Genomic DNA, 27,497 nt, shown 5'->3' on the forward strand with positions numbered 1-27,497 from the left:
CCTACTTCCTATTACACTTCCCTCAATCACTATAAGCCTAAGTTTGTCAGACAAAGTAAGGATTACAAAAGCTGGATAAGAGCAAGAGACTGGCATACTTAATTCTTTATTTAATTAAATCAATTAATTAATTTATTTATTTTGCCTCCAGGGTTATCGCTGGGACTCAGTGCCTGCACTATGAATCCACTGCTCCTGAAGGCTATTTTTTTTTCCTTTTGTTGCCCTTGTTGTTTATCGTTATTGTTGTTACTGCTGTCATTGTTGGATAAGACAGAGAGAAATCAAGAGAGGAGGGAAGACAGACAGGGGGAGAGAAAAACAGAAATCTGCAGACCAGGTGCTGGGCGTTGGCCACAGTGGGTTAAGCACACATGGTACAGAGCGCAAGGACCAGTGTAAGGACCCTAGTTCAAGCCCCAGACTCCCCCCCACCCCCCGCAGGGAAGTCTTCACAAGTAGTGAAGCAGGTCTGCAGGTGTCTATCTTTCTCTCCCCGTCTTTACCCTCTTCTCTCGATTTCTTTCTGTCCTATCTAGCAACAATAACAGCAATAACAACAATAATAATAACAACAGCAACAATAAACAGGATTCCTGTTGCAGGCACCAAGCCCCAGTGATAACCATGGAGGCAAAACAAACAAACAAACAAAAACCTGCAGACCTGCTTCACCACCTGTGAAGCAACCCCCCTCTCCAACAGGTAGGGAGCTATGGGTTCGAACCTGGATCTTTATGCCAGTCCATGCACTTTAGGCCATGTGCGCTTAACCCGCTGCGCCACCGCCCAGCCCCTGAGACTTTAATAACGGCTCTTTGGTCACTATCAGGCCACCTCATTACTTGGGGCCTTAGTCAGGTAGTCTTGGGATTCCCACATAGACATGATGGGCCTAGACTTCTAACAGATCCCTCTCACCACAGTCACTGGTCATCTCCATCAGGAACAACATAATGGACCCCTTTGTGGGCCCCTATATGACCTTGCCTTCAATATAGATCAACAGTGGTAGGGACTGTTCCATTATACAAAAAGAGGTCATATATTATACTCTACCTACTACCCGAGGAAGATGGGTCCTGAAATTAGTGAAGTCTAGAATGTACCTAGCCATGATCACAGAATGCCAGCTCAGATCTACAAGGATACAGAGGTTACACAGGCTCCTGCGACGAATATGGGTCCCAGATCAAATCAGTGGGGTTTACAGTTAACAATATTTATATACTTTCCCCATATTTGGGAGTAACTCTCTTCCCCAATCCAGCCTTTTAGTCCTATTTCCAACTGTGAAACCATCTTCCCAAACAGTAACTTGGGTCCATTTAGCATATTGGATGTCAGGCTTAGGCAAAAACTAGTAAAGTCTTGGCCCCTTGGAATATACCTATAATAGACCTACTAGCTTTTTCCAAAATGGAGACCCCAAATCTCATCTGCAATATTCCTGTCTTTAGGTTTCTGACTAACAATTTGTTCTGCTTTATATCTTAATGCTTTTTCAGCCACCAGGTTCCAGATGCTATCATGATGCCAACCTGATGTCCCTGGGCAGATGACCCCACCAATGTGTCCTGAAGCCTTGCCCCACTAGGGAAGGAGAGAGGCAGGCTGGGAGTATGGATCAACCTGCCAATAACCATGTTGCATGGAAAAGAGCTACAGAAGCCAGACCTTCCACCTTTTGCACCCCATAATGATACTGGATCCATGCTCCCAGAGAGATGTAGAACAGGAAAGCTTTCAAGGGAAGGGATGGGATACAGAGCTCTGGTGGTGGGAACTGTGTGGAACTGTACCCTTCTTATCCCATGGTCTTGTCCATGTTTCCAATTTTATGAATAAATTTTTTTAAATGTAATAAAAAAATCTGTGGGTAGAGGCTTAGTCATTACTTTTTCCTTCTGCATCATTCTTTGTTCAGTCCTCTGTCTTATTGGAAAAGGGCTTATATTCCACATATTGGGACTGAAGTTTTTGCTATGAAGACTGAAAGGTTTACTTTTTCATCTTTTCTTTATACCCTATCTATTCATATTTAAAGCTATTCTATTATAAACTCTTAATACTAATGTGTTTTGCACATATTTAATGTTAAAGATGGTAAATTAAGGAAAAACATAAGTGAATTTTAAAGAATATCCATTTCTTTTACTAAGCCTATGTAATCTTAATACATTTCCTTTTTTCATTTCACTCCCTATGAACCAACATTGCAGAGAGAAAATTAACAAATACTCAAACTTCAAGGTCTTGTTTGGTAATTCTTGTTTATATCTCTCATTCTACCTGGTTTGAAGTTCATCCTGTTCATAACGAGAATTTACTCTCTTTCTTTAGAAATCATGGGGAAATTTTCCTATACTTTTCTTGCTCTGGGGTATTTTAAATAACATTGAATGTATCCATTCCTTAAAGTATGGGAAGAATTTCTCAACAAAAAAGCAATCTGATTCTGGCACTGTTGTTATTTTTCCCACTTCTTTAGTGGTTACAAGTCTATGTAACTTAAAAAAAATCATTTCTATATTCATTTTTGCAATTTATATTTTCCCTGAGAATTATATATTTCATTTAGGTTCTTACAGCCTTTGTACATATTTGGGGCAAGTATTTCCTTACGATTCTTTGAATTTTCCAAATGGAAAATTGTATGTTTAGGTAAACTGCTGTTTTTTGATCAGGAAAAAAATGACTAGGATGAAGGGTGGAAAAGCAAGAATAACATTAATTAGAATGGTAGAATAAAAGAGCAATGGCAACATCTGAACAACATGTTTAGTATAATCTCCCAAAATGGTTGGGCTAAATATGAATCCAACTCTAAATCCTGTATACTTATCTTATTTAGGGAATGCAGCAAATACGAAGGCTTAAACTATATAATATTTAAAATGCCAACGGTGTAGAAAAGCTTCTAAGTTTATTAAGGTTAAAATTCAAATATACATTATCAAAAATTATACACAAATACTGCTGCTTTAAAGATGATAGATTTAGCTTATAGATTCTTTGTGAGTAATAAAACAGTATTTCTGAGCTTTTAAGGTCTTAGAGTTTACAAGTTTAACATTTCGATTTATAAATAATAAAAATGGTTTAAATAAGTTAAGATACTTGCCAATACTTAGGCCTCTCAACTAGTTAAGATAGTGATGAATCCACATTAGGAGACCTTTAGTTTGTTATAATAGATGGTATGTCACTCTTAATTATGGCAAACATTCAAATTTGATCATATCCAATATGGGGGACATTTCTTATTTTCTCCTAGAAAATCTTGAATCCCATAAGTTTCCATCTGTTTGGATATTACTTAGGTGACAACAACTCCAAGAGTTAACTAGATCTCTAGTATTTCAATAGTCCTCTTTAACAAAAACAAAACAAAATAAAACAACAAACCTCTACACAAAGATAAGATAATTTATAAAAAGGAAACACTACAAGAGGGATACAACTCCACACAATTCCCACCACGAGAACTCTATATCCCATCGCCTCCCCTGATAACTTTCCCATTCTCTATCCCTCTGGGAGCATGGACCCAGGGTCATTGTAGGATGCAGAAGGTGGAAGGTCTGGCTTCTGTAATTGCTTCCCTGTTGAACATGGGCATTGACAGGTTGATCCATACTTCCAGCCTGCCTCTCTCTTTCCCTAGAGGGGAGGGGTTCTAGGGATCTGAGCTGCAGGACCCAATGGTGGGGTTGTCTGTCCCGGGAAGTCTGGATGGCATCATGCTAGCATCTGGAACCTCTTGGCTAAAAAGAGAGTTAACATACAAAGCCAAACAAGTTGTTGACTAATCATGAACCTAAAGGCTGGAGTAGTGCAGATGAAGAGTTGAGGGAGGGGATCTCTGTTCTGTAGATAGCTAGTAGGCATATTTTGGTTATATTCCAAAGGGCCGATGGCTATACTAGTTTGTTTTCTTTTTCCTCTTAGCCTGAAATCTGTTATGCAAGTGGATCGAAGTTATTGTCTAAGGAAATAATTTCATGGCTGGAAAAAGAACCAGAAAGCTGGATCTGGGAAGAGAGTAGCTCCCAAATATGGGAAAGGGGTATAAATACTATAGACTGTAAACCCCATTAATTTGATGTAATCTGGGGCCCATATTCAGCTTAGGAGCCTATGTGACCTCTGCATGCCTGTAGATCTGAGCTCACATTCTGTGGTCATCAGTAGGAACATTCCAAGTTGCCCCAATATCAGGACCCATCTTCCTCAGGTATAGCATAGAGTATGTTGTCCAGCCTCCCTTCAGAGGATGGAACATTCTCTACCGTTGTTGATTCAAGTTGAGGGCAAGGTCCTATGTGGGTCCACAAAGGGGTCTGTTACGTTCTTCCTGATATAGATGACCTGTAACAATGAGAGAGGGATTTATTCGAGGTCTAGGCCCATCATGTCTGTTTGGGACTCTCAAGACTCCCTGAATAGGGCCCCAGCTAATTGGGTGGCCTGACAGTTACTAAAAAGTCAGCATTAAAGTATGACTGTCTCTTGCCCTTATTCGGCTTTTGTAGTCCTTGCTTTGAAAAGTAGCTTGGGAGTGAGTGAAGGAAGTATAATAGGAAATAGGTGAGGAGGGTATCTAAGTCTAAGTAGACACTATTTCATTATGAACTTCATACTGACTCACTATAGACTATTATCTACTTTTGCTTTTAGGTATATATTTTCCCTAATTTATGGATACATGTGAACATATGCCTTATCTCATGGCAGTCAGGCCTACCTTTTAGAAGGAAAAAAAGGGGGGGATTATACATATATAACACTGTGAAAGTTTGATTTCTCTGGCCTTTTAATTACCCTCTCCTCTAGATGCCCAAAATATCCAAAGCAATTAAGTACTAATTACATAATTTCTTTCTTTAAAATAAAGGGCTGATTTTGAGTCAGAGAACAAAACACATCTGAAACTAGTTAACATAGACTTAAGACTCACAGGAGGACATAAGGACATCCAAAACAAAGTTGGAAACATTCTTGTGTTTCTTTGGTATTATTAAAAAAGCTTCAGGATTGGGAGTCGGGCGGTGGCGCAGTGGGTTAAGCGCACACGGCGCAGAGCGCAGGGACCGGCGTAAGGATCCCGGTTGGAGCCCCCGGCTCCCCACCTGCAGGGGATTCGCTTCACGGGCAGTGAAGCAGGTCTGCAGGTGTCTATCTTTCTCTCCCCTCTCTCTCTGTCTTCCCCTCCTCTCTCCATTTCTCTCTGTCCTATCCAACAATGGCAATAATAACCGCAACGAGGCTGCAGCAACTAGGGCAACAAAAAGGGGGAAAAAAGGCCTCCAGGAGCGATGGATTCATGGTGCAGGCACTGAGCCCAACAATAACCCTGGAGGAAAAAAAAAAAAAAAAAAAGCTTCAGGATTAAGAGATACAGTTATCCTCAGATAAATTATGCAAATTTCAGTTCACAACATCTGAAAACGCAAAGTCCCATTCTGATTCGGCCTTTTATCTACCAATTTGTCAAAAGACCTCTAAAATGCCAGGCTAAAATAAACTGTAGGCTGAAAACAATCTTTTAACCACCTATTACATTCTAACTAAATTGAGAAAGGGCCAAAAGGAGATACATCAGTACAAATGAAAACTACAATATATCTTTCCAAATTGAGCATTTTGTTTTCCTGTGTTATTTTCTCCCAGAATACTGGCTCTTTCAATCCTTAGAGCTATGACCTATGCAGCCTTTTTTTTTTATTTTCATATTCTGTAAGGGTACATTATATGTTTTTTTTTTTTCTACCCAATTTAGGAAGTTGGAAAAGTTTTTAGCAATAGATACTGCTATGATATGAGAACCATGCACAGTGTTACACAGCAAATATAGGCACTGAATAGGGAGATTTATAGTACAGATAAATGAGATCTGGAGAACCTCAAATTTCATTATGGCTATTAATCTCAACCTCTCCCTCCAAAGCCTCTTATCGAAGCCACTAATAAGGAATACAACTGACTGTGTTGACCTTGTCCTTTGCTTATGTCTTCCGGGGACAATACAAGTGAAAACTGAAATGCCCTAAAGATAGGAAATAAATGGGAGGTCAAAAAGGACAGTGCAAAGGAAGATTGGGTAGGCTTGGCCCTGCCTGATTGGTGGCTATGGAAACAGAGAATATGAATGCCAAAAACCAAAGTGAAACTCTTCTATGTTTGATAGCACCTCACTCTGAATTCTTCTGGTTTAATGTCACGAAAGAAAAGACCAACTTATTATGGAGGAACTGAGAGAATACAGGACACATTTGGGGAGGGCACCACCTGTGAAACATGGTCTGGGACCAGTGTTCTTGAAACAAAACAAGGGATAGGAATGGTCACTAACACTCTTTCCCAACCCTGAATTCTGAGGAGTGGCTGAATGCTAACCTTTGTCTGCTCTAGTTTTTTCAGCTGCAGTTACTGATGCCAGACCCTTTTGGAAGGTTAGCTCTGTCTCTGAACCTATCTTGATGGAGTTCCTTCACAATAGTTCTGAAACATAAAAAGGCTTGCTTCCCCCTGTGGCCCGGGGAGTGGCACAGTAGATAAAGTGCTGAAGTCTTGGACATGAGATGCAGAGTTCTGTCCTTAGCACTGCATGTGCCAGAATGATGCTCTAGTACTCTTTCTCTTTTACATTAATAAATAAATTTAAAAAAAAAGTCTCCTGCACAGAGAGGGCTGAGTCAGTCCAACAATAGCAGATTTAACTCTCAGTGTCTTTCTTTATGGGAATCAAAGCTCTAATTCGAAGTAATTTTCTCTGTGATGGGATCATTGCACTACCCTGTGACCCATCCTTCTTACCTGGTATCGCCACTCTACTAACGTAATTCTGAGTGTGTGATAACATTACTCCCAACCACAGGCCTCAGGACTGACAACTGACCAGATGAGAAGAAGGTCAGAGCCCTTTCTAAGATGTGTTATAGGAGCAAGGAGAATTATAAACTTTCCTTCTCAGGGATTACAAACTCACAGGAATAAACTAATAAGCAGTGGTTAGAGATCATCTATATTACCTGAGAATGACTCCCATACTGAGGAGAACAGAGCATCAGAGAAGAAACATGAGGGGAAACAGTGACGACACTGCTGTCATCTGGATTCTAGGCACACCAGGAGCAAATGCGATTCCTTTGGAATTCTCGGGTGTGCTGCTGAGCCAACAAACTCCTCTGACTTTGTGTGTAATCTGGTTTGCCTGGATTTTGGTCACTTATAACCAAAATAGTTCTAACATAGCATCAGTGGCTCGGATGATAAATAGCAAAGGAGAGTTATCTGATCAAAGCATGCTGAAAGAAGGACTAAGCCTAGGGCAGGAAGGCTAACACCAAAATTTACAGATTAGTCTTTCTGCAGAGGTCTAGAGAGTCTGTTATGCTCCATTGACACACTCCTCTCTGTTGTCTTTTCTCTTGTTCTCAGGGAAAAGAATGCATAAGCACATTTCATAAAGGGGATATGTAAATATGGCTCTCCCACCAATTTATTTGGGGAGAGGGGGGAAAAGGATCCAGATTCCCCAGCGCCAGACCCCATTATCCAGTCTGTTACTCAGAAAACTGCATCTGACATTTGGCTTTCAGATTGGTAGGTTATCTTATAAAATACCAAACAGGTGAAGTAGCTCACTTGGCTAGTGTGCTGCCTTGCCATATGCATGACCCAGGTGTGCGCTGCACTGAGGGAAGCTTCAGTGCTATGGTATCTTTAACTCTTTCTTTTCCTCTCTGTCTCTATCTTAGAAAGGAAACAGCCAAGAACCCAATCCTCTTGGTTCTCTCCAGCTTATTCAAGCTTTATTTCTACTCTCTTTTTCTCTGATGCTAACATGTGCATGTAAACACAACCTTATCATTCTAAATCTCATCTGTTCTTACTGCCAGTTCTTCACCTTGAGTCATAATCCCTGTTTGTCACTTCATAATCACTTCCCCAGCAGAGCACTGTTGCTTCAGGAGGAGAATAAAGCAGCAGGATCAGATCAACTCTTACAAACAAAGCTCCTAACTTCCTACATTAAGGAGCATCAGACGCCTATATGTCTTTCCAGATTACACCCTCCTGGAGTCAAACACAAAAATGCATGAATGCTCAAAAAGCACCCATATGGAAGATGCTGGTTTATTATATGGCAAGGCTGAATATGGGAGGCTGAGGCAGGATAAAACAATTGCCTCTCAGATATCATTCAAAATCATTGTTAGCTTCTAAAAATCTCACTTATTTATTATTGGATAGAGAGGCGGGAAAATGAGAGGTAACAGGAAGAGTGGAAAGAGAGAGACACCTGCAGCCCTGCTTCACTACTTATAAAGCTTTCTCCCTGCAGGTGGGGGTCAGAGGCTTGAACTCAAGTCTTTGTACACTGTAGTATGTGTGCTTAACCAGGTGTGCCACCATCTGGTCCCATTAGCTTCTACTACTAACAAAGCAATAGTCTCTGGGAAGAATAAACTCTCTCTAGAGCCATCCTTCTTAAGCCTAGTGTAATAAGATTTTACACAAGACAGTGGCTGTGGAAGTCACTAGTAAAAGCCTCAGTCTGAGGTTCCAGGACTGGGGGAAATACAGGCTCTATAGTGGAGATGTGAGGTTCCTGCTGTCTTAGGGTTCAAAAAGACAATGGACAGTTAATGTTATCATCACATTATTTGGTAATTGGGTTAATTATGAAAAGTCCTTTTGTTAGAGTTTGCTGTATAGTACCTAGGAACCTTAGGATAGGGCCCACTTTCCCGCATGCCTCTCCCAATCCATATCGAATAATATTGCATCTGCTGAACTCAACCTAATCAACGCAATGATTGCCACCTCAACATGCTTCAGCTCAGACTGTGTCCAGAGACTTCACGTGTGGAATGACAACCCTTCAGCTTCATTACTTGGGTGAGACCTTTCCTTTCATAGTATTCTCTAATTCCATCCCAGGTGGATCACTTTCTAACAAAGTCCCAAAACCTAGATATAGTCCAGGTCCCCTGAGATAGAGCATAGGTTCACACGTATCCATAAACTACTGCAAAATATATACCTGAAAGCAGAAGTACACTAGAGTTTGCAGTGAGTACCCCCCCAACACTTCCTCTCCACTATTCCAACCTTTGGGTCCATGATTGCTCAACAATTTGTTTGGCTTCGTATGTTAACTCTCTTTTCAGCCACCAGGTTCCAGATGCCATCAGGATGCCGGCCAGGCTTCCCTGAACTGAAGACCCCACCAATGTGTCCTGGAGCTCCACTTCCCCAGATACCCACCCTACTAGGGAAAGAGAGAGGCAGACTGGGAGTATGGACCAACCAGTCAATGCTCATGTTCAGCGGGGAAGCAATTACAGAAGCCAAACCTTCCACCTTCTGCAACCCACAGTGACCCTGGGTCCATGCTCCCAGAGGGATAGAGAATGGGAAAGCTATCAGGGGAGGGGACGGGATATGGAGATTGGGTGGTGGGAATTGTGTGGAGTTGTACCCCATCTACCCTATGGTTTTGGTAATTTATCCTTTCTTAAATAAAAAATAAATAATAAAAAAAAAAAGCCCCAGTCTGACCCAAGACAGAGGATGGTGCCTTTTCACATAGAGATTTAAGTTTTTACATATTTTTCCTAACAGTGTATACCAGCTTGTTATTCTCTCACAGTCTCTTTTTTCTTTTCCTCCCTACTTTTCTCTTGTCTAAAGTCCTTTCCTTACCTCACTCCCTCAAAAGAGTATATAACCTACTCTTTCTATTTTTATTTCCTGTGTTCTTTTGGAAGGAGGGTCTCCATCATCAAGGAGGGTCTCAATCATCATTTGAGAGATACAATTTAATTTAGATACGTCTCTATCAGTGGAGAAAACACTTTCTATTTCATTGATATTAGACATGGAAGAAAACCTTAGCAGGGGGGTAGGAATAATCACAATGGTTACTGCTAAGTTAACACTTTTAAAAGGGTTCTTTGTGCATCACTATTAGGGGAGGGTCATCACATTTTAAAAGACTTTAAATGATGATCAGTAAATGTTAGTATTAAATTAATTGCCCTTGGAGAGAACTCTCATGCACGAAAAATTTCCTGGAATACTCCATGTTAAAGTCAAACTATTTATTTATTTATTTATTTTATACCTGATGGCCCTTGCTTATAGAAAGTACTTACAGGATATCTGTCCACTGAAGCAAAGGGGGGGCGGGGGTAAGAGAGAGTGGCTAATTTAACAGTAAGCTAGTCAAACTGGTGAGTTCAGCTAGCACCATAAAAAACACATAGTGGCATAAACTGCTACTGAGAGACAGTGGACGAATAAGTACGAATTTTGTCACCACTGAGGAAAAGGTAGTTGATGGGTCAGTGACACATGCCTCATATGGAGAGGGTAGGTCACTGATTTCAGTGTAATCTATACCTTCCTGACAAAAAAAATTTTTTTTACTAAAAGTATAATGTCAATAGTCTTGAATACATTTATTTTTATTATCAAGAAATCAAGTTAGCATCCACTGAGTGAAATACATCAGAGATGGAACTACATTCTTGGTGGGATGGGCAAGACCACACTACCCATAGCTAGGGACATCTGGAGGGCAGGGAACACTTACTTTACTCTCCTACTTTGTTCACTTTATTATTTATTTATTTTTTTAGTTTTTGTAGCTTGATACCCTTCTTGACCATGACTCCAAAAAAGCAGAAGCTTCATCTGACTCCAATCCGTCTGACTCCAATCCGATGTCAAAATGGTATCCACTAATCTTGTTAATCATTATAAAATCACTAGTAAGAAATTAAAAAAAAAATAGTATCCACTACCTAAGTTGTGTTTTAGAGTGAATGAATAAATATATAAATTAAAAGAAATTATTTGAGCTGGGGAAACTCAAGTCATTTACTCAGCTTTGACTTCTCTGTATACAAAGTACCTATTAATAGAAGTAGAAAATGAATAAATTTGAAGTTCAGAGATATTAGTAGTGCCAAATCTTTAATGATAAGGGCACTTTTTCTCTCTCCAATAGTGCCTAGTTAAATCTTTTCTCATACACAGCATCTATTCCATTTGTGATTATGAATCAAGAAAATTCAAGAAATTATTAGGGGTAGCATAAAGGTGATTTATTTAAATTCTTAATTTTTCTTCAATTGACAAAAGAACACAGGAAATAGAAATTTTTTAAATTAGACATAAATGTAGCAAAATGAGTGAAAAATTTAGACTTGGAAGAAAATTGTAGGATAGTCTTAATCAGTAAGTAGTAAAGGGCCGGGCTGTGGCATACCCTGTAGAGCACACATGTTATAATGTGCAAGGACCTGGGTGCAAAACCCCAGTCTTCACCAGCATGGGGGAAGTTTCATGAGTAGTCAAACAGTGTTGCAGATGTTTCTCTCTCTCTCATTCTGTCTCCCTTCTCTTTGTCTCTGTCCAACAAACACATATACATGTAAAAGAAGTAGTTAAATATAAATAATAAGAATTCTTTACTTTCTGATATAATCCAGTTCAATAATAACAGAAGAGAAGGAGGGGAGAGAAAAACAAAGAGAAACTCTACTTTTAACGATAAAAGAATCAAAGTATAGCATATATTGAAATGTCTCTTCCACAAAATTAAAGGTGTACATATATAAACAAGAAGATCAGATTAGCATTCTATTTCATACCAATATTTTCCATAGTTTGATTTTATATGATGATCTATCTAAATTTACTTGGCATGGTACTTTAGATCTAATTAATCATGTTGAAGGGGTATTTACCAGGCAAAAAAACAACCTATGACAACACATCATACAAAGCTTTGCATTTTTATGTTTTGACTGTGAATAAACATGTATAATTCAGTACTATAATAAATACTTAAAATTCAAAGAATACATGAACAACTTCTTTGGTGATGAGGAAATGCTTCAAAATTGCACTGAGTTATATGAAATTGAATAGACTAAGATATTTTTTAAAGACCAGTTAAGTATTATTTTTGAGGAAGCTTAAAAAAATTACTTCCTCCAGGGTTATTGCTGGGCTCAGTGCCTGTACCATGAATCCACCGCTCCTGGAGGCCATTTTCCCCCCCTTTTGTTGCCCTTTTGTGGTAGCCTCTTGGTGGTTATTATTATTACCATTGTTGATGTTGTTAATTGTTAGATAGGACAGAGAGAAATAGAGAGAGGAGGGGAAGACTGAGAGGGGGAGAGAAAGACAGACACCTGCAGACCTGTTTCACCGCCTGTGAAGCAACTCCCCTGCAGGTGGGGAGCCGTGGGCTGGAACTGGGATCCTTATGCCAGTCCTTGAGCTTTGTGCCACGTGTGCTTAACCCACTGCGCCACCACCCGACGACCCCCTCCCCAGTGATTTCTTAAGTCCATTTTCTTCAATGTCTTTATGCAGACTCTTAAATATCTATATGCAACCAAATTGTAGACAAATAGTGTGTAGAGGGGGGTCTCAAAGTGCATATACTGATGATCACATTCAAAATGGAGAAGAGAAATTCATTCATTCTACAGTGCTCTATGGTTTCCAAGACTGGTCATCACACATGTGCCCAAATGAGGCTTAATTTCTAATGTTATGAGATGTTGAAGAAACAACAACCTGTAGTAGGATTCCACACTGGCACATCAGCATGTTCCTACATGTGAAATTTTTTTTTAATTATACTAAATATATGAAGTGTTTGACATAAAATAATAAAACTTTAATATCTGGCTTTCAAACAGAAGTACTACCTGATTCCATATCCTAGACCAAACATACCTAACATGAGTTTTAGTAACCTCTCTTTTTAATATATAAGGCATTTTATAGACAATATTTCTTTTGTTTCTTTCTCTCATAAGGCCTAGATTAGAACTAATATCTCATGACACCAAAAGTAATACTGCAAAAGATATTAAAGCATTTTTTTCAGCCACTTATTCTATAAAATATTAATTGCAAGCCTGTGCATGTGCTGTGTATATAGGGGTATTAGGTAACTGAGTTCCTGCTCAGTTCTAAATCAATAAAAGATATCATGCATGCCATCAATCATGGTTTACTCTTCCTTTAGTACATAATAACTGCAAGTGAGAGATTTAAAATGTGTGTGTGTGTGTGTGTGTGTGTGTGTGTGTGTGTGTGTGTGTGTGTGTGTATTTATGTATGTATGTATTTAAGCACTCACAGAAATCTTCCAGGCTAGAGAGGCTGAAAGCAACATACTTACCTAGGAAGGATAGGTTTTTCTCCAGAAGCAGGTCTCTCAGCAGGACTTCATGCTCATGGCCAATGGCACTGGGAAAATTCAGTTAAGGAAAGTCTCATGCTATCAGAGTATTAATATGCTAACACGAGGGCTACATTTTGAGATGAAATGGAAACCAGAGGGAATTAGAACAACTATTTCCACCTTTAGCCCACCTCACTGAAAACTGACAGCCCTATCCACATCTTCTCATTGATATTTTTTTTTCCTTTAATGTTGAGGTATTTTGGCAGAGAAAGATGTGAAAATAAGTCTGTACTCTGCCTTCTTCTGAAAAGAGGGAGAGTCATTTTCAACATTCTTAAACATTAGCTCCCCCCCCCCAATAAATACCACACATGAAGTAAGCAACAGTCTTTTCCTTGAAAGAGATTATTTCAGTCTTACTATGAGGTCAGTACTGTGTCAAGTGCTTTATGTACTTGTCATTTCATCCACAAAGTGATCTTCCTTATTCTACAGATGAGGAAACTGCACAAGGAGGGTCATATGGATAATGTGACACAAAGCAGAGAATCCAAGCAAAGGTACTGCAGAGCCTGTGTTTATGACTATCATCCAGCTTCTCATAAAGTATTAAAATCAATTATGAAATAATGACTGATCTTGGTTTATATTTCTTGAATACCATGTACTAAGCTCATGTGTTTTGTATATAGCGTACTTAATATTAATACTTTGTACTTGGTACAGTTGTGAGGCATCAGTTTTTTTCATCTCAATGTACGTACAATTGTTTGACCCATTTTAACAGTTAGGGCATGCAAGACTCAGAAAGATAAAGTATTGACAGTTAGCAGGTTCTATGTGAGTGTATAACAAAGTGTAGTAGGAAAACTGAAACTATGGTCTCCTTTCTACAAGGATGGCATTGTACGATCTAAAATAAGGTACATCTTCTTTTTCTGGTACTTTAGTTCTGTGAAAAGCATTTGGTATTAATTTTATCTGAATCACTGCCTTAATTCTCTATTTCCCTGACAATGTCCAGCTGTTCATTTAATTTGCTGATTTAGCAAATGTTCTTTAATTCTGATTATGTACTGTAAGATTTTGTTCTAAATCAAACAGACTTGCATATTACTTGGAAAAAAAAGAATCTGTAGGGAATTACTCTCATCTTTAAAGATGAAACTTAAGAGGTGAAAGGCCATATTATTAAATCTTAGAAATCCAGAAATGTAGTCACTTACATTAAACGTACAAATTCCAGTGCCACAGGTATGAAAGTCTATATGCTACCTCAGTGGTGTCTTCCCAGACAACTTCTATTCTCTTTTCCAATATCCCCAAGAAGGTAAAGCTTCATCCACCCCCTACCCCCAATCCCAGTGGCAATGGGCTACCAGCAAAGCCAGTCCTTCAGGGGCTGGAGGAGGTGGCTTATCTGATAATGTGTAATAATGTGTAGTTTAGTAGATAATGTGTCTTGTGTGTGTGAGGCCCTGAGATTGAGTCCTCACATTGCCTAGCATGATGGAACATTGCTCTGATATCTGTCTCTCATCAAATGTGCTTTTTTTTCCCCTTTTGTTGTCCTCCCTCCTGCTAATGCACATGGAAACAAAGTAAACAAATATCAGAAACAAAAAACAAAAATTAAAATAAATATCAGAAACAAAATAAAGAAATAAAGAACAAAAATTAAATAAACAAGATATCAGAAACAAAGTAAACACATTCTTAAATCATGAATTTCGGACTATTGTAGAATCCATTGAAGACATCTGATGACTACTTCTCAATGGCCTCCCATTACTAGGGAGGGCATCCCACATTTTTGAACTAAATTATTTACTTCCATTCCACATAAATGTGCTCTGACTTCTATTGTTGTAAATTATTTACATCTAAAATGTTGACTCATGAAACTGAGGTTACTGATGATACAGAAATGAAACCCACAGCATTTTAAGCTTCCTGCATCATTATCTTGTCCTATTTCTCTGTCTCAATCTTTGTCTAATAGCTGTGTCCTGAAGTCACACTTTGCAAAGTTGAGGTGGCTAATTTCTCGCATGTTTTTGAGTTGGTGATTATGACCTGTGGTGGGGAAGGTGAAGACAGGAAGGCTATGGAGAAAGAAAATAAAAGACGGGGGGAGGGGGAGGCTGGGGCGGGAAGGGAAGGTAAGCAATTTATGTATTAGTTGCTATTGTTTTTTTTGGGGGGAGAGGGGTTATGATCAATTTATTATTTTATTGTTTTAATATTTATTTATTTCCTTTTTGTTGCCGTTTTTATTGTTGTTGTAGTTATTATTGTTGTTGTTGGACAGGACATAGAGAAATGGAGAGAGGAGGGGAAGACAGAGAGGGAGAGAGAAAGATGCCTGCAGACCTGCTTCACCACCAGTGAAGCGACTCCCCTGCGGGTGGGGAGCAGGAGGCTCAAACCAGGATCCTCACGCTGGTCCTTGCGCTTTTTGCCACGTGCGCTTAACCCACTGCGCTACAGCCCGATTCCCTTATGATCAATTTATTTTAACTTGCTTTACACATCATCATTATCAATAGAATTATATCACTATCAATGGAAAAAAAGTGCACTGCATCTACTTACCAAATGTGGAGTGTTTTTGTTTTGTTTTGTTTTTTAACAAAATAATGCCATTTGCTCAGAACAAGCAATGTAAACATTACCTACCAATTTATCAGAAAAAATACAAAAGGTCAAAGGGTGATCAAGTTCATATGGAAAGCCAGCTAAGGATTTTTGAGTGTGAAGTAAAATAATTAGTCTAGGGAACATCTATACTAAGAATTTTGACATGATACAAAAGTGCTGGTACAAAGATAGTTTTCCTAGTCTGCTTTATTCTGTATAAAGATAGCAATTTGAAATTTGGGAAAGACATGGTTCTTAATTATGCTTTGCTTAATTTAAAAATAGATACAATGTAAGGTCTAGGAAATAAAGCTTACAAAAATAGCAATTTTGCTGGCAATGTACATACTGGAATTGCAAAACTATAACCTAGTCGGTGAATCTCATTTATAGATATACGTCATCATCTTTATCAAATAAAATAATGTACTACATTAAGTTTCACTGGCACTATCACATTCAGAAAAGGAAAGTGAATGATGGCAAAAATGTAATGAAAATACTTCAAACAGAATTTATAATGCTCTATAAGCAGAAACACTTAGACTTTGTCTATAATAATACCTATTATTGATGTATGGCAGTGACCATGGGGCAAAACTTGTAAATAACCTCACAAGCTATTTTCCTCGCCAGCAATACAGCAATCTAGATTCCCGTAAGCATCTCAACTATTACTGAAAAATAGCCTCCTGGCATTTACAAAGCAGTTGACTTCATACTTTAGCCCATGCATATATAATTAGATAGCTATATTTAAAATCAATATGCAATCCTTCAAAAGATACTGTGCTTTTAAAACCTTAACTTGAAATTGATTTTTAACTATTTTATGTGCCTTCAGATTAACATGTATTTCTGCCCCAGATACTCCGAAATGGTGTTAGTTGCTACGTGCTAGATTTTTATCACTGTAGCAATGAGAAGCTGGCATGACTACAACTCCTAGCATTAACATCAATTTTATACTGAGATGAGAAGCATAGTTTCACTGTGGTTTACTACAAAGTCAAGCGAATCACGATCCTATGATTTTCTTAATTTAAGCTAGATGTGGGACAAACTGAAGAATAAACACACAAAGGAGTATAACTTATGTGCCATATATTCTTTCAAAAATTATTTTTATTTGAATGTACAGGTAGAAAGGCAGAGAGGGAAAGTGAAAGAACAAGGCCCTGACACTTCCTTACATGTGGTGGGGACTGGGCTCAAACCTGTTTTGAGTACATGTGAGCTATTTGGCTTGCCCTGCAGCATATGTTCTTATAACATGCTTCTGTTAAAAGATGAATAAAATCAGTTTCTTTACAAAGAGTTGACAGAGCTATACTGTTATGGATAAGGTGAAATATATACATACCCATGTACCTAAAAACACTCTTGTCTAAGAAGGTCTTCTAACAAAAACTCTCCTCATTGGTGATTACTGGGTCACCACTGGTTATGGTATGACCCTTACTAAAATAACTCACACCAGCAAGGTCATGAGTAATTACTAAAAATGTGAGACCCACAGACTCAGAATTTCCATGACAAAAATACCAATAATTATTATCATTATTATTTATTGGTATTTTATACCTATCATCATTATCATCATGTTTACTTTGGGGGGGAAGGGTTAGTGGTTTACAGTAAGTACAGTTGTTGACATAAAGGTGCAACTTCTCATCTCACCATGATAGATGTCTGCCAAACACTCTGCCCTCAACCTAGATCTGTTTCCATAATCATGTACCAAGATCTTAAACCCTTATCCTCCACCCCCATACCTCTCCACCCCGTCTTCCCTCCTTTCCCAGAATACTTTGCTTTGGTACAACACACCAAACTAGTCCACGTTTTACTTCAAGTTTCCTCTTTCTGTTCTTATTTCTCAAGTTCTGCCCATTAGTGAGATCCTCTCATAGTCATTTTTTCTCTTTCTGGCTTTTCTCACTTAACATGAGTCCTTCACGCTGTATCCAAAATAGGCGAAGAAAGTGACTTCATCACTTTTAACAGCTGAATAGTAGTTCATTGTGTATATACACAACTTTTCTAGCCACTCATCTGTTGTTGGACACCCAGGTTTACGTACATCTAAGTTTATAGCAGCACAATCTGTATTAGCCCAAATTTGGAAGCGAAAGTACCATTTATTTACTATTTTTAAAAAGATACATTTATTTAGATGTATTTATCTATTTATTTATAATAGAGAACTAGGGCATCACTCTGGCATATGTGATACTGGAGGGGGAGGGGTCAAGCCAGAAAACTCATGCTTGAGGATCTAATGCTTAATCTACTGCACCACGTCCCAAACTGCTCTAATTATTTCTTCTTTAAATTACATTGTTAGTCAAGGATTATCAAAATTCTTAATGTCACAATGACCTTGTGTTGCAAGACATTAGTATTGACTCTTTAATAGCCTGAGAATTCTTATATTTGACTTTCCTTTCTTTTTAAATTTTATTATTTTATATTTATTTATTTTTACCAGAGCACTGCTCAGCTCTGGTTTTTTGGTGGTGCAGGGGCTTGAACCTGGGACGCTGGAGCCTCAGGCATGAGAGCCTCTTTGCATAACCATTATGCTATCTACTCCCACTTTTAACCTGAAAATTCTTATTTATTTATTTATTTATTTATTTATTTATTTATTTTTGCCTCCAGGATTATTGCTGGGGCTTGGTGCCTGGACCACAAATCCACTGTTCCTGGATGCCATTTTTTCCCCTTCTTGTTATTGTTATTGTTGCCACTGATGTTGTTATTGTTGGATAGGACAGAGAGAAATTGAGAGAGGACAGGAAGACAGAGGGGGAGAGAAAGATAGATACCTACAGACCTGCTTCACCACTTGTGAAGCGACCCCCCTACAGGTGGGGAGCCGGGGGCTCGAACCAGAATCCTTACACTGGTCCGTGTGCTTTGCACCCTGTGCGCTTAACCCGCTGTGCTACCGCCTGGCCCCCTAACCTGAGAAATCTTAAGGAATACTGCCTGAAAACCTGTTTTAATAGTCTAAGACATCCAGAGGGGAAAAATTAACCTGGTTTCTAAAAAGAAGTAAAGGAAGGAAGGAAGGAAGGAAGGAAGGGAGGGAGGGAGGGAAGGAGGAAGGAAGGAAGGAAGGAAGGAAGGAAGGAAGGAAGGAAGGAAGGAAGGAAAGAAGGAGGCTTATTAGGGAACCATTGACAGAGCAGATTGTAAGCAGAAGTTAAAAAGTAAAAACCTACTGCCTTTTAAAATGCACTGATTTGGGTGGCACTTTTACACATATTATCCTTTAATTCCAGGCTCAAAATTCAGTCTAGTCAATTCAACTAGATTTGTTTCATTTTAAAGGCAAAAGGTTTATGTGATCTGAAAAGAAACCAGAGTACTGGGCTTGCTTTAAATAGAACTTGGCTGTATTTTTCTTAAATGTTCATTTCAATGGTTATATATGTTTTAAGACAGTATGTTACCTGCCTAATGACTCTGTCCCTTGAAACTTATCAGAAAGCAGGGGGTTAGAAATGTGCAAGTAAATGTGCAACTGCTGAACTGACATCTTCTCCTGGTCTGTCTGCTTTTCCTTAAGCTGTAGAGAGGAATGGTCTGTAGTGACCCTCCAGTTGATTGAATGTAAAATAGAAGAGTGTGAAATGTGTTTTGTGAAGCAGAACTTTATGTCAGGTTAAAGCTAGACACATCTCCTCCAGTGAGCCTCAGCTCGTCAATTGTGCACCTAAAATTTTATGGGAAAGGATACTGTTTGATGCAGTCCACCAGTGGTCCATAACAACAGTCATTCACAATGCACTGCACAAATAAGAGAAGGGGGTTGGCATGAGGCAACTGAAAATACCATCAAAGTTCAACAATATCCTAACAGCAACAATGACAATTGTCAGGAAAAAAAAATTTTTTTAAAAGAAGTAATCAAAAGGCTGTTTAGATTTAATCACTAAAACCAAAAATCGCATGTTTTTGTTCACTAGAAAAGGCAGCTATTAAAAAGTGGAATGCTCTTCTCACAAATATTGCATTGCATTTATGGTGCACCCTGACCTCAGTGATAGTTTATGATGACAGTAATTAAATGAGGTTTAGAATCCTTTACTCTGCTAGGCAGATAACAGCATTGCCACTGAAAATAGACAGCTGTGATTAATACCTGATAGACCTGATTTGCTAGAACTCCATCTGGAATCTGAGAAGGGTCCCGCAGCATACTATTTATAACAGACTTGGAGGCTGTAGAGGAAAAGAGATGAACTGTTAGCAGACAGTCAACATACTTTAATGTAACATGAGAAGTGACATACACCTCCATGCACACAGTCCCAGAAAGCGAAAACATTAACAGTATTAGTCATTTCTTTCTTTCTTTTTTTTTAAATCCAAGGGAAGCTTTTAATTAGAACATTTGCCAAGTAGAGAAGCCACCTTGCCAGATTTGAAGATGACCTAATTTTTCCAAGGTAAATTAATAAGTGTAGACCTAAAACATATGTCTTGTTGAAGATAAATTAACTTTTGAAAAGCCAATTTTTTGGGGGGGAAGGGAGTCAGAAAATATTTACTTTTTAAAGTATGTATTCCATAATCAAGCCTATAAGTAAATGGAGAGCTTAGTGAATACTCATCAAACTCAAAGGCTCTAATGATAACAATTCAAGTAATTTTCAGTGGAGAAAGCATCTCTTAACACTCCCACCCCCCCACCCTTTTGTTTAACTAGATAACTTCTGAGCTGTGGTGTATGGTGGTACTGGGGATTGAACCTGGAGCTTATGGTGCCTCATAACCATTATGCTATCTCCCCAGACCACATTCTGAATTCCCAACCTTTATTTCTGTCATCATAGGGACTTCACCACTCTGGGTTGACTTTTTCATACAGAAACAAACAGAGACAGAGAGACACAGACACCTTAGCTCCAAAGCTTACCCCAGTATGGTGGGGGCCTGGCTTGAACCTGGATTGTCCACATAACAAAGGAGGTACATTATCCAAGGGTATTATCTTGCCAACCCCATTCTAAACCTTTCTAAAGTAATTCTCATTGTCTATCATATAATATCATATTTGTTTCATAAGAATGGAAAGTGGGTCAAACTGACACTTGAGGGAATCTTAAAGTTAAAAAATGGGTAGGTAGTATTAGATATATTTATATATGATTTTGTCCCCAAATATGCCACATTGCATCCAGTTATAAACTACAATGTTTTTACCCAAGGGACCTGCCATAGAAGAAGATACACAAAGGAGGCTTCTAAGGAAGGAACCTGTAAAAATTCACACTGGGAAGCTGGGGATCTGACCTGGCTGCTTCCTGTTTGCATATAGGAGCCTCCTCCTTTGCCAGAGAGGAAAACAAGCACTTTGACTGCAGTTAAGTCAGCTATTAGTCAGAGAAGTATTCCTTTAAACCTTCCAGTGGAATCACTGTCCAACATCTAGCAAAAGGGTGCTGTGTAAGCCACACAAGCATCTACTGAAATGCACTTTGGACAAGTATCTAGTTACTAGAATGAACACAGATCTCCCACATCTATATCATTCAGGGGCTGCGATGATTCTGGCTATCTATCTAGAGAGGAAGAGAAGCTGAATTTCCCTCTATGTGGTGGGTTCCAAGCTTGAACTTGGCAAGGCAAAACACTATCAAAGTGAGCTATTTCACCAGCCCTTGGTTTTTTTAATTTTTATATTATTACTCTATTCTCTATCAAGTTCATCACCATAAGAACACTGACAAATATAATCATTGATGGCAAATACTGTGGGGGTAAAAAGAAGGAAATTACCTTTTTCTTACCTACCTGTAGTGCTGCACTCACAAAGAAAATAATGAAGTACAATTATTTTGTTTTCTTTGGTCTTTCTTTTCTTCTTTCTTTCTTTCTTTCTTTCTTTTTATTTTTAGAATTTATTTATCAATGAGAAAGATAGGAGGAGAGAGAAAGAACCAGACATCACTCCAGCACATGTGCTGCTGGGGACTGAACTTGGGACCTCACGCTTGAGAATCCAATGCTTCACCACTGTGCCACCTCCCGGACCACCCTTCAGTTTTTCTTTTGCCACCAGGATTACTGCTTGGCTTTGATGTATGCACAATTCCACCATGCCTAGAAGTCATACTATTTTTTTCCTTCCTTCATTCCTTCCCTTCCTCCCTCCATTTTTTTTCTCCTTCATTCTCTATTTCCTTTATTTTTTGACAGAAGGTAAGAGACAGACAGAGAGGAAGAGGGAAATGGAGAGGGAGAGGGGGAGGTGGCAGGGGGAAGAGGGAGAGCTCCAGCACTGCTCCACTGCTTATGAAGCTTCCCTCCTGCAGGTAAGGATCAATATTTAAACCCAAGACCTATCACATAGTAACCTGTGCATTCTACCAGGTGAATCATCACTCTTCTTGTTTCCTTAGTTCCATAACTGCAAGCTTTATACACTTAATAGCCATTTATAAATATGTATCTGTACTGCAAATGGAAAGGTCATATCTGGAATTCCAAGAAAAGAACTATTCAACGATATACCTATACCTCACTCCAGAACCTGGCCAAATATGGAATCTTTCCAGGTTATTTTATCAATTGTATCAAGTAAAAACATTATATGCACTTAACTACCTTAGGGTTCTTGTACTCAGAAAATACTTACTCAAACAATCCCGAATATTAAGACCAAAAATGAAGGTAATGATATCTAATTGTATATAACAGAACTATAGTAATCAAAACTTCAAGGCAATGAAACAAAAATGGATACAGAGATCAACTGGGCTATCCCAGAATTGAAAGCCCAAAAATGAGTCCTCACAAAGGGGACGGACACACAGAGCTCTGGAGGTGGGAGTGGTATAGATTTGTACCTCTATTATGTTACAATTTTGTAAATCAATACTAAACCACTAATAAATAATAAGCCTTCACATTTACAGGTAATTAATTTACAACAAGGGGGGGTCCATAATACTACATGGAGAAATAAACTTTAAAATGATTCTGGGGAAAACTGAGCTAAAACATGCAAAAGAATGAAACAGGATCACCACAACTCATCACTTCACATTTAGATGCTTATGTGTGTTATCACCTAATACCTACCACAGTACCAATACCCAGGAAAATGTAATGGTTCTCTTTTATTTAAAGAACTTTTTTAAAATTTTTTTTTACTTTACTTTATTTTTTAAATTTATTTTTTTAAGTATCTATTTATTCCCTTTTGTTGCCCTTGTTGTTTTATTGTTGTAGTTATAATTGTTGTTGTTATTATGTCATTATTGGATAGGACAGAGAGAAATGGAGAGAGGAGGGGAAGATAAAGAGGGGAAGAGAAAGATAGACACCTGCAGCCCTGCTTCACTACCTGTGAAGGGACTCCCTGCAGGTTGGGAGCCAGGGGCTCGAACTGGAATCCCTACCCCGGTCCCTGTACTTGGCGCCACCTGCGCTTAACCTGCTGCGCTACCACCCGGCTCCCATTTTTTTTTATTTTAAACCTCACATATCATATGACAACGTCAAGCACTTTAGTGTTATTGCAGTTACTTTTGAAATAAAGAAACAGTGTTAACCTGTATTTCCATGAAAATAGTTTTCTAAAAATGTTTCTTCTGTGGAAATGAATCATAACTCATGTCAATTAAATGGTTGCTTGCCTGCCATACATTGTTTAATTAAAGAACTTTTAACTTCAAGGTCAATCATTGCATTTCTTTTTTTTTTTTTTTTGCACCCAGGGTTATTGCTGGGGCTCAGTACCTGCACCATGAATCCACTGCTACTGGAGGCCATTTTCTCCCCCTTTTGTTGCCCTAGTTGTTGTAACCTTGTTGTGGTTATTATTGTTGTTGTTGATGTCGTTCGTTGTTGGATAGGACAGAGAGAAATGGAGAGAGGAGGGGAAGACAGAGAGGGGAGAGAAAGATAGACACCTGCAGACCTGCTTCACCACCTGTGAAGCGACTCCCCTGCAGATGGGGAGCCAGGGGCTCAAACCGGGATCCTTAGGCCAGTCCTTGCACTTTGCGCCACATGTGTTTAACCCACTGCACTACCGCCCTGATCCCCTCATCATTTCTTGATGTTGTTTGCTTTTCCTCTAAGTCTATCTGCTCTTTTTTTTTTCAAGCTATATTCTATCCTTTCAATTATTTACTTGTAGTCTCTTTTACTTATACATTCTGCCTGTATAACAACAGATTGCTACATTCTTTGAAAAGCGGTCAAAAACAAATCTACTCAATGAACACTCTCCCCAGCTTGGCCTTGAACACCAAGGCCAAGAGTTACATTCTCATGGGATTTAATATGAATTACATCCCTATGGGAGTTGGCCTGCCAATATCTTTCTGGACTATTTCAATATTGCCAATGGCCAACATACAGCAGAGCCTACTTCCATAAGTAGAACTACAATTCAGGATCCCAGACAGCCCACTAGTTTTTTTTTTTTTTCCACTGTACAGGAGCTATCTTTAAAATAGTCTGATCCCATTTGACAATGTGAATAAGAAATACCTATTAACATTAGGGAATTCTATAGGGACAAATTTAATTCTGCTCTCCAACTAGCATATAGTAATGTAAGAAATAACTTGAACTGGAGTCATCAAACACAAAAGCATGACAATATAGATAAGATCAGTCAAAGAATGATTCTTTGCAATGATCAGATTCTTTTCTATGGCAATTTGCAGCTGGTTTTTGGTCACTACACACCATCAACTCTTAGCCAACTTACAATGGACAAAGAATTATTATGCACCTAAGGACAGGAATCTATGTGATTCAACCCCTCCCTACTACTGGCCCCAACTACAAGATGTTCTTTTTTATTTTTGATTTTATAAAAATGTGAAATTCCAATAATTCCATTCTCCTCTAGGGAAGCATCCTCATGTTTTTCTAATACTTGCTCTCCTTTCCTTTATCCTGTAGAGAGGAATGAGCTATATGGTCTACTAGTCATTTGGCATTTGATTAAATATTACTTTGTCATCTACTGATAGGAGATTGATTGGGATACTAGTAAGTGATACTATGATACTTTCCTTTCTTCTTTTTTTATTATTTATAAAAAGGAAACACTGACAAAAACCATAGGATAAGAGGGATAGCTCAGATCTACAGTGATACAGAGGTCACATAGGCTCCTAAGCTGAATATGGGCCCCAGACCAAATCAAATCGATGGGGCTTACAGTCAACAATATTTATACACCTTTCCCATATTTGGGAGCTACTCTCTTCCCAGATCCAGCTTTCTGTTCCTTTTCTAGCCATGACATCATCTCCCCAGACAATAACTTGGATCCACTTGCATATCAGATTTCAGGCTAAGGGGAAAGAAAAATAAAACACACACACAAACTAGTATAGCCACAGGCCCTTTGGAATATAACTAAAATATTCATATTAGACATCTATAAAAGGGAGAACCCACCAACTCTTCATCTACACTACTCCTGCCTTTAGGTTCATGATTGTTCAACAATCTGTTTGGCTTTGTATGTTAACTCTCTTTTCAGTCACCAGGTTCCAGATGCTAGCATGATACCGACCAAACTTCCCTGGACAGACAACCCCACCAATATGTTCTGGAGCTCCGCTTCCCCAGAGCCCCACACTACTAGGGAAAGAGAGAGGCAGGCTGGGAGTATGGATTAACCTGTCAACGCCCATGTTCAGTGTGGAGGCAGTTACAGAAGCCAGACCTTCCACCTTCTGCATCTCACAATGACCTTGGGTCCATACTCCCAGAGGGTTAAAGAACAGGAAAGCTATCAGGGGAGGGGATGGGATATGGAGATCTGGTGGCAGGAATTGTGTGGAGTTGTACCCCTCTTATCCTGTGGTTTTATCAATGCTTCCTTTTCATAAATAAATATTTAAAACAAAGGATAAGAGGGGTACAACTCCACACAATTAAATCTGATAGTAGAAGGAATATCTCCTGTAGTGTAGTAAAGAAAGAGAATATTTTCATTGGTTTTGGAGTATTTGAAGACTCTTTTTTTAGATTAAGAATTAGGCTCACTCTGTAGTCAAAATAAGATAAGAAATAATTCCTACATGTTCATGACTAGTTCTAAAGTTGTAAGGCTTCAGATTTTTGCTGTATGTCATGATGTAGACCTATTTTTTGTTTGTTTGTTTGTTTTGAGAGAGAGAGATTATAGCACCAAAGTTTGTAATGGGGGCTGTGCTTGAACCTGGGTCCCACATAAGGCAAAGAAGTGTACTATCTAGTAACGTCATGGGCTCCTGGGAATATACTAAAAGAAACCTACTAGCTTTTTCCAAAATGGAGACCCCAAATCTCATCTGTTATATTCTTGCTTTGGGTGCCTGATTATTAAACAATGTGTTCTGCTTTATATCATAATGCTTTTTCAATCATCAAGTTGCTGATGCTATCATGACACCAGCTGACTTCCCTGGGGAGACAACCACCTGGAACTCCACCTGTCCAGAGCCCTGCCTCACTAGGGAAAGAGAGAGATAGGCTGGGAGTATGGATAGACCTGCCAATGCCCATGTTCATCAGAGAAGCAATTACAGAAGCCAGACCTTCCACCTTCTGTGCCCCATAATGATCCTAGGTCCATACTCTCAGAGGGATAAAGAATAGGAAAGCTTCCAATGAAGGGGATGGGATATGGAACTCTGGTGGTGGGAATTGTGTGGAGTTGTACCCCTCTTATCCTATGGTCTTATCAATATTTCTAATATATATATCCACTAAGTGAGCTATTCCAGCAGCCTAAGACACTTTTTCCACATGTCACTTCCATTGAATTTCAATGCTATAGGGCCACACATGCCTAGTTATACAGTGTCATCTCCTTTTATAAATGTATGGTTCAAATGAAGGACTGGGGAACTATCTGTGCTGAGATACTTGGAAGTTGCTTAAAAGCAGAAACAGTACTCTTTTCACTTCAGCGATACTCTGTACAATATTACTACTCAATTCATTGCTGAACTAATAAACGAACTACTCAAAACCCAAGTTCTGCCCATATATTCTACTGTTATGACAACTTCTAGGGGACTGACTCTATCTGATGTTTTTCTCATTATGGATGAGGGAGCATTCAAAAATTTACCTACAAAAAATTTAGGTAGTTTTAGGACACAATGGCTCTTAAGATAAATACTGACAATATCTGATGTCTTCCAAATAGTTCTTAACATAAGCACAGACATATGAAGCCACCTAAGTAACATGTCAGACAACTTTAACATCTATTTATTATTATCATAAGCATTTTCTGTTTATGGCAAGAAACTCTTATCTCTTAAGATAAAATTATAAATATTCTTTCAAAATGTAATGACAATTAGAATTATCAAGCAAATATAGCACATTTACTAGTGGTGCATGTGGTGCTATGTAGATATGGAAAAAACTATAGATGTTTCCAATTATCTAAAAGTTCTGAAATATTGGCTTAACATTTTATCAGATCAGTTCAGCATCTGAGAAGATGGGACTACACAATCTTACCCATCAAGAAGTTTCCATTTCGATGAAGTGACAACATTGACAGATGCTTAACATGTGTCAAGAGCCATATTTAACACATCTTGACTCAATGAATTTTCAGAATATACCTACAAGGTGGCCATTT

The 27,497-nt window shown here is 38.7% G+C and overlaps 1 protein-coding gene across 6 annotated transcripts in view; it reads right to left on the reverse strand.

Annotated features, from left to right (window-relative positions):
* The window catches only part of CDIN1 (CDAN1 interacting nuclease 1), a 301,784-nt gene that overhangs the window by 144,320 nt on the left and 129,967 nt on the right, over positions 1-27,497 (reverse strand). For all 6 annotated transcript variants that reach the window (XM_060175165.1, XM_016190289.2, XM_007527854.3 and 3 more), the window contains 3 exons: positions 20,019-20,098; positions 19,614-19,663; positions 13,220-13,287 (listed from right to left, as the gene is read on the reverse strand). In XM_060175165.1, the coding sequence (XP_060031148.1) occupies positions 13,220-13,287; positions 19,614-19,663; positions 20,019-20,098 (198 nt within the window). The remainder of the gene's footprint in view (positions 1-13,219; positions 13,288-19,613; positions 19,664-20,018; positions 20,099-27,497) is intronic.

The sequence above is a fragment of the Erinaceus europaeus genome, chromosome 16 (genome assembly GCF_950295315.1).
Source record: "Erinaceus europaeus chromosome 16, mEriEur2.1, whole genome shotgun sequence".
Lineage (NCBI taxonomy): Eukaryota > Metazoa > Chordata > Mammalia > Eulipotyphla > Erinaceidae > Erinaceus > Erinaceus europaeus.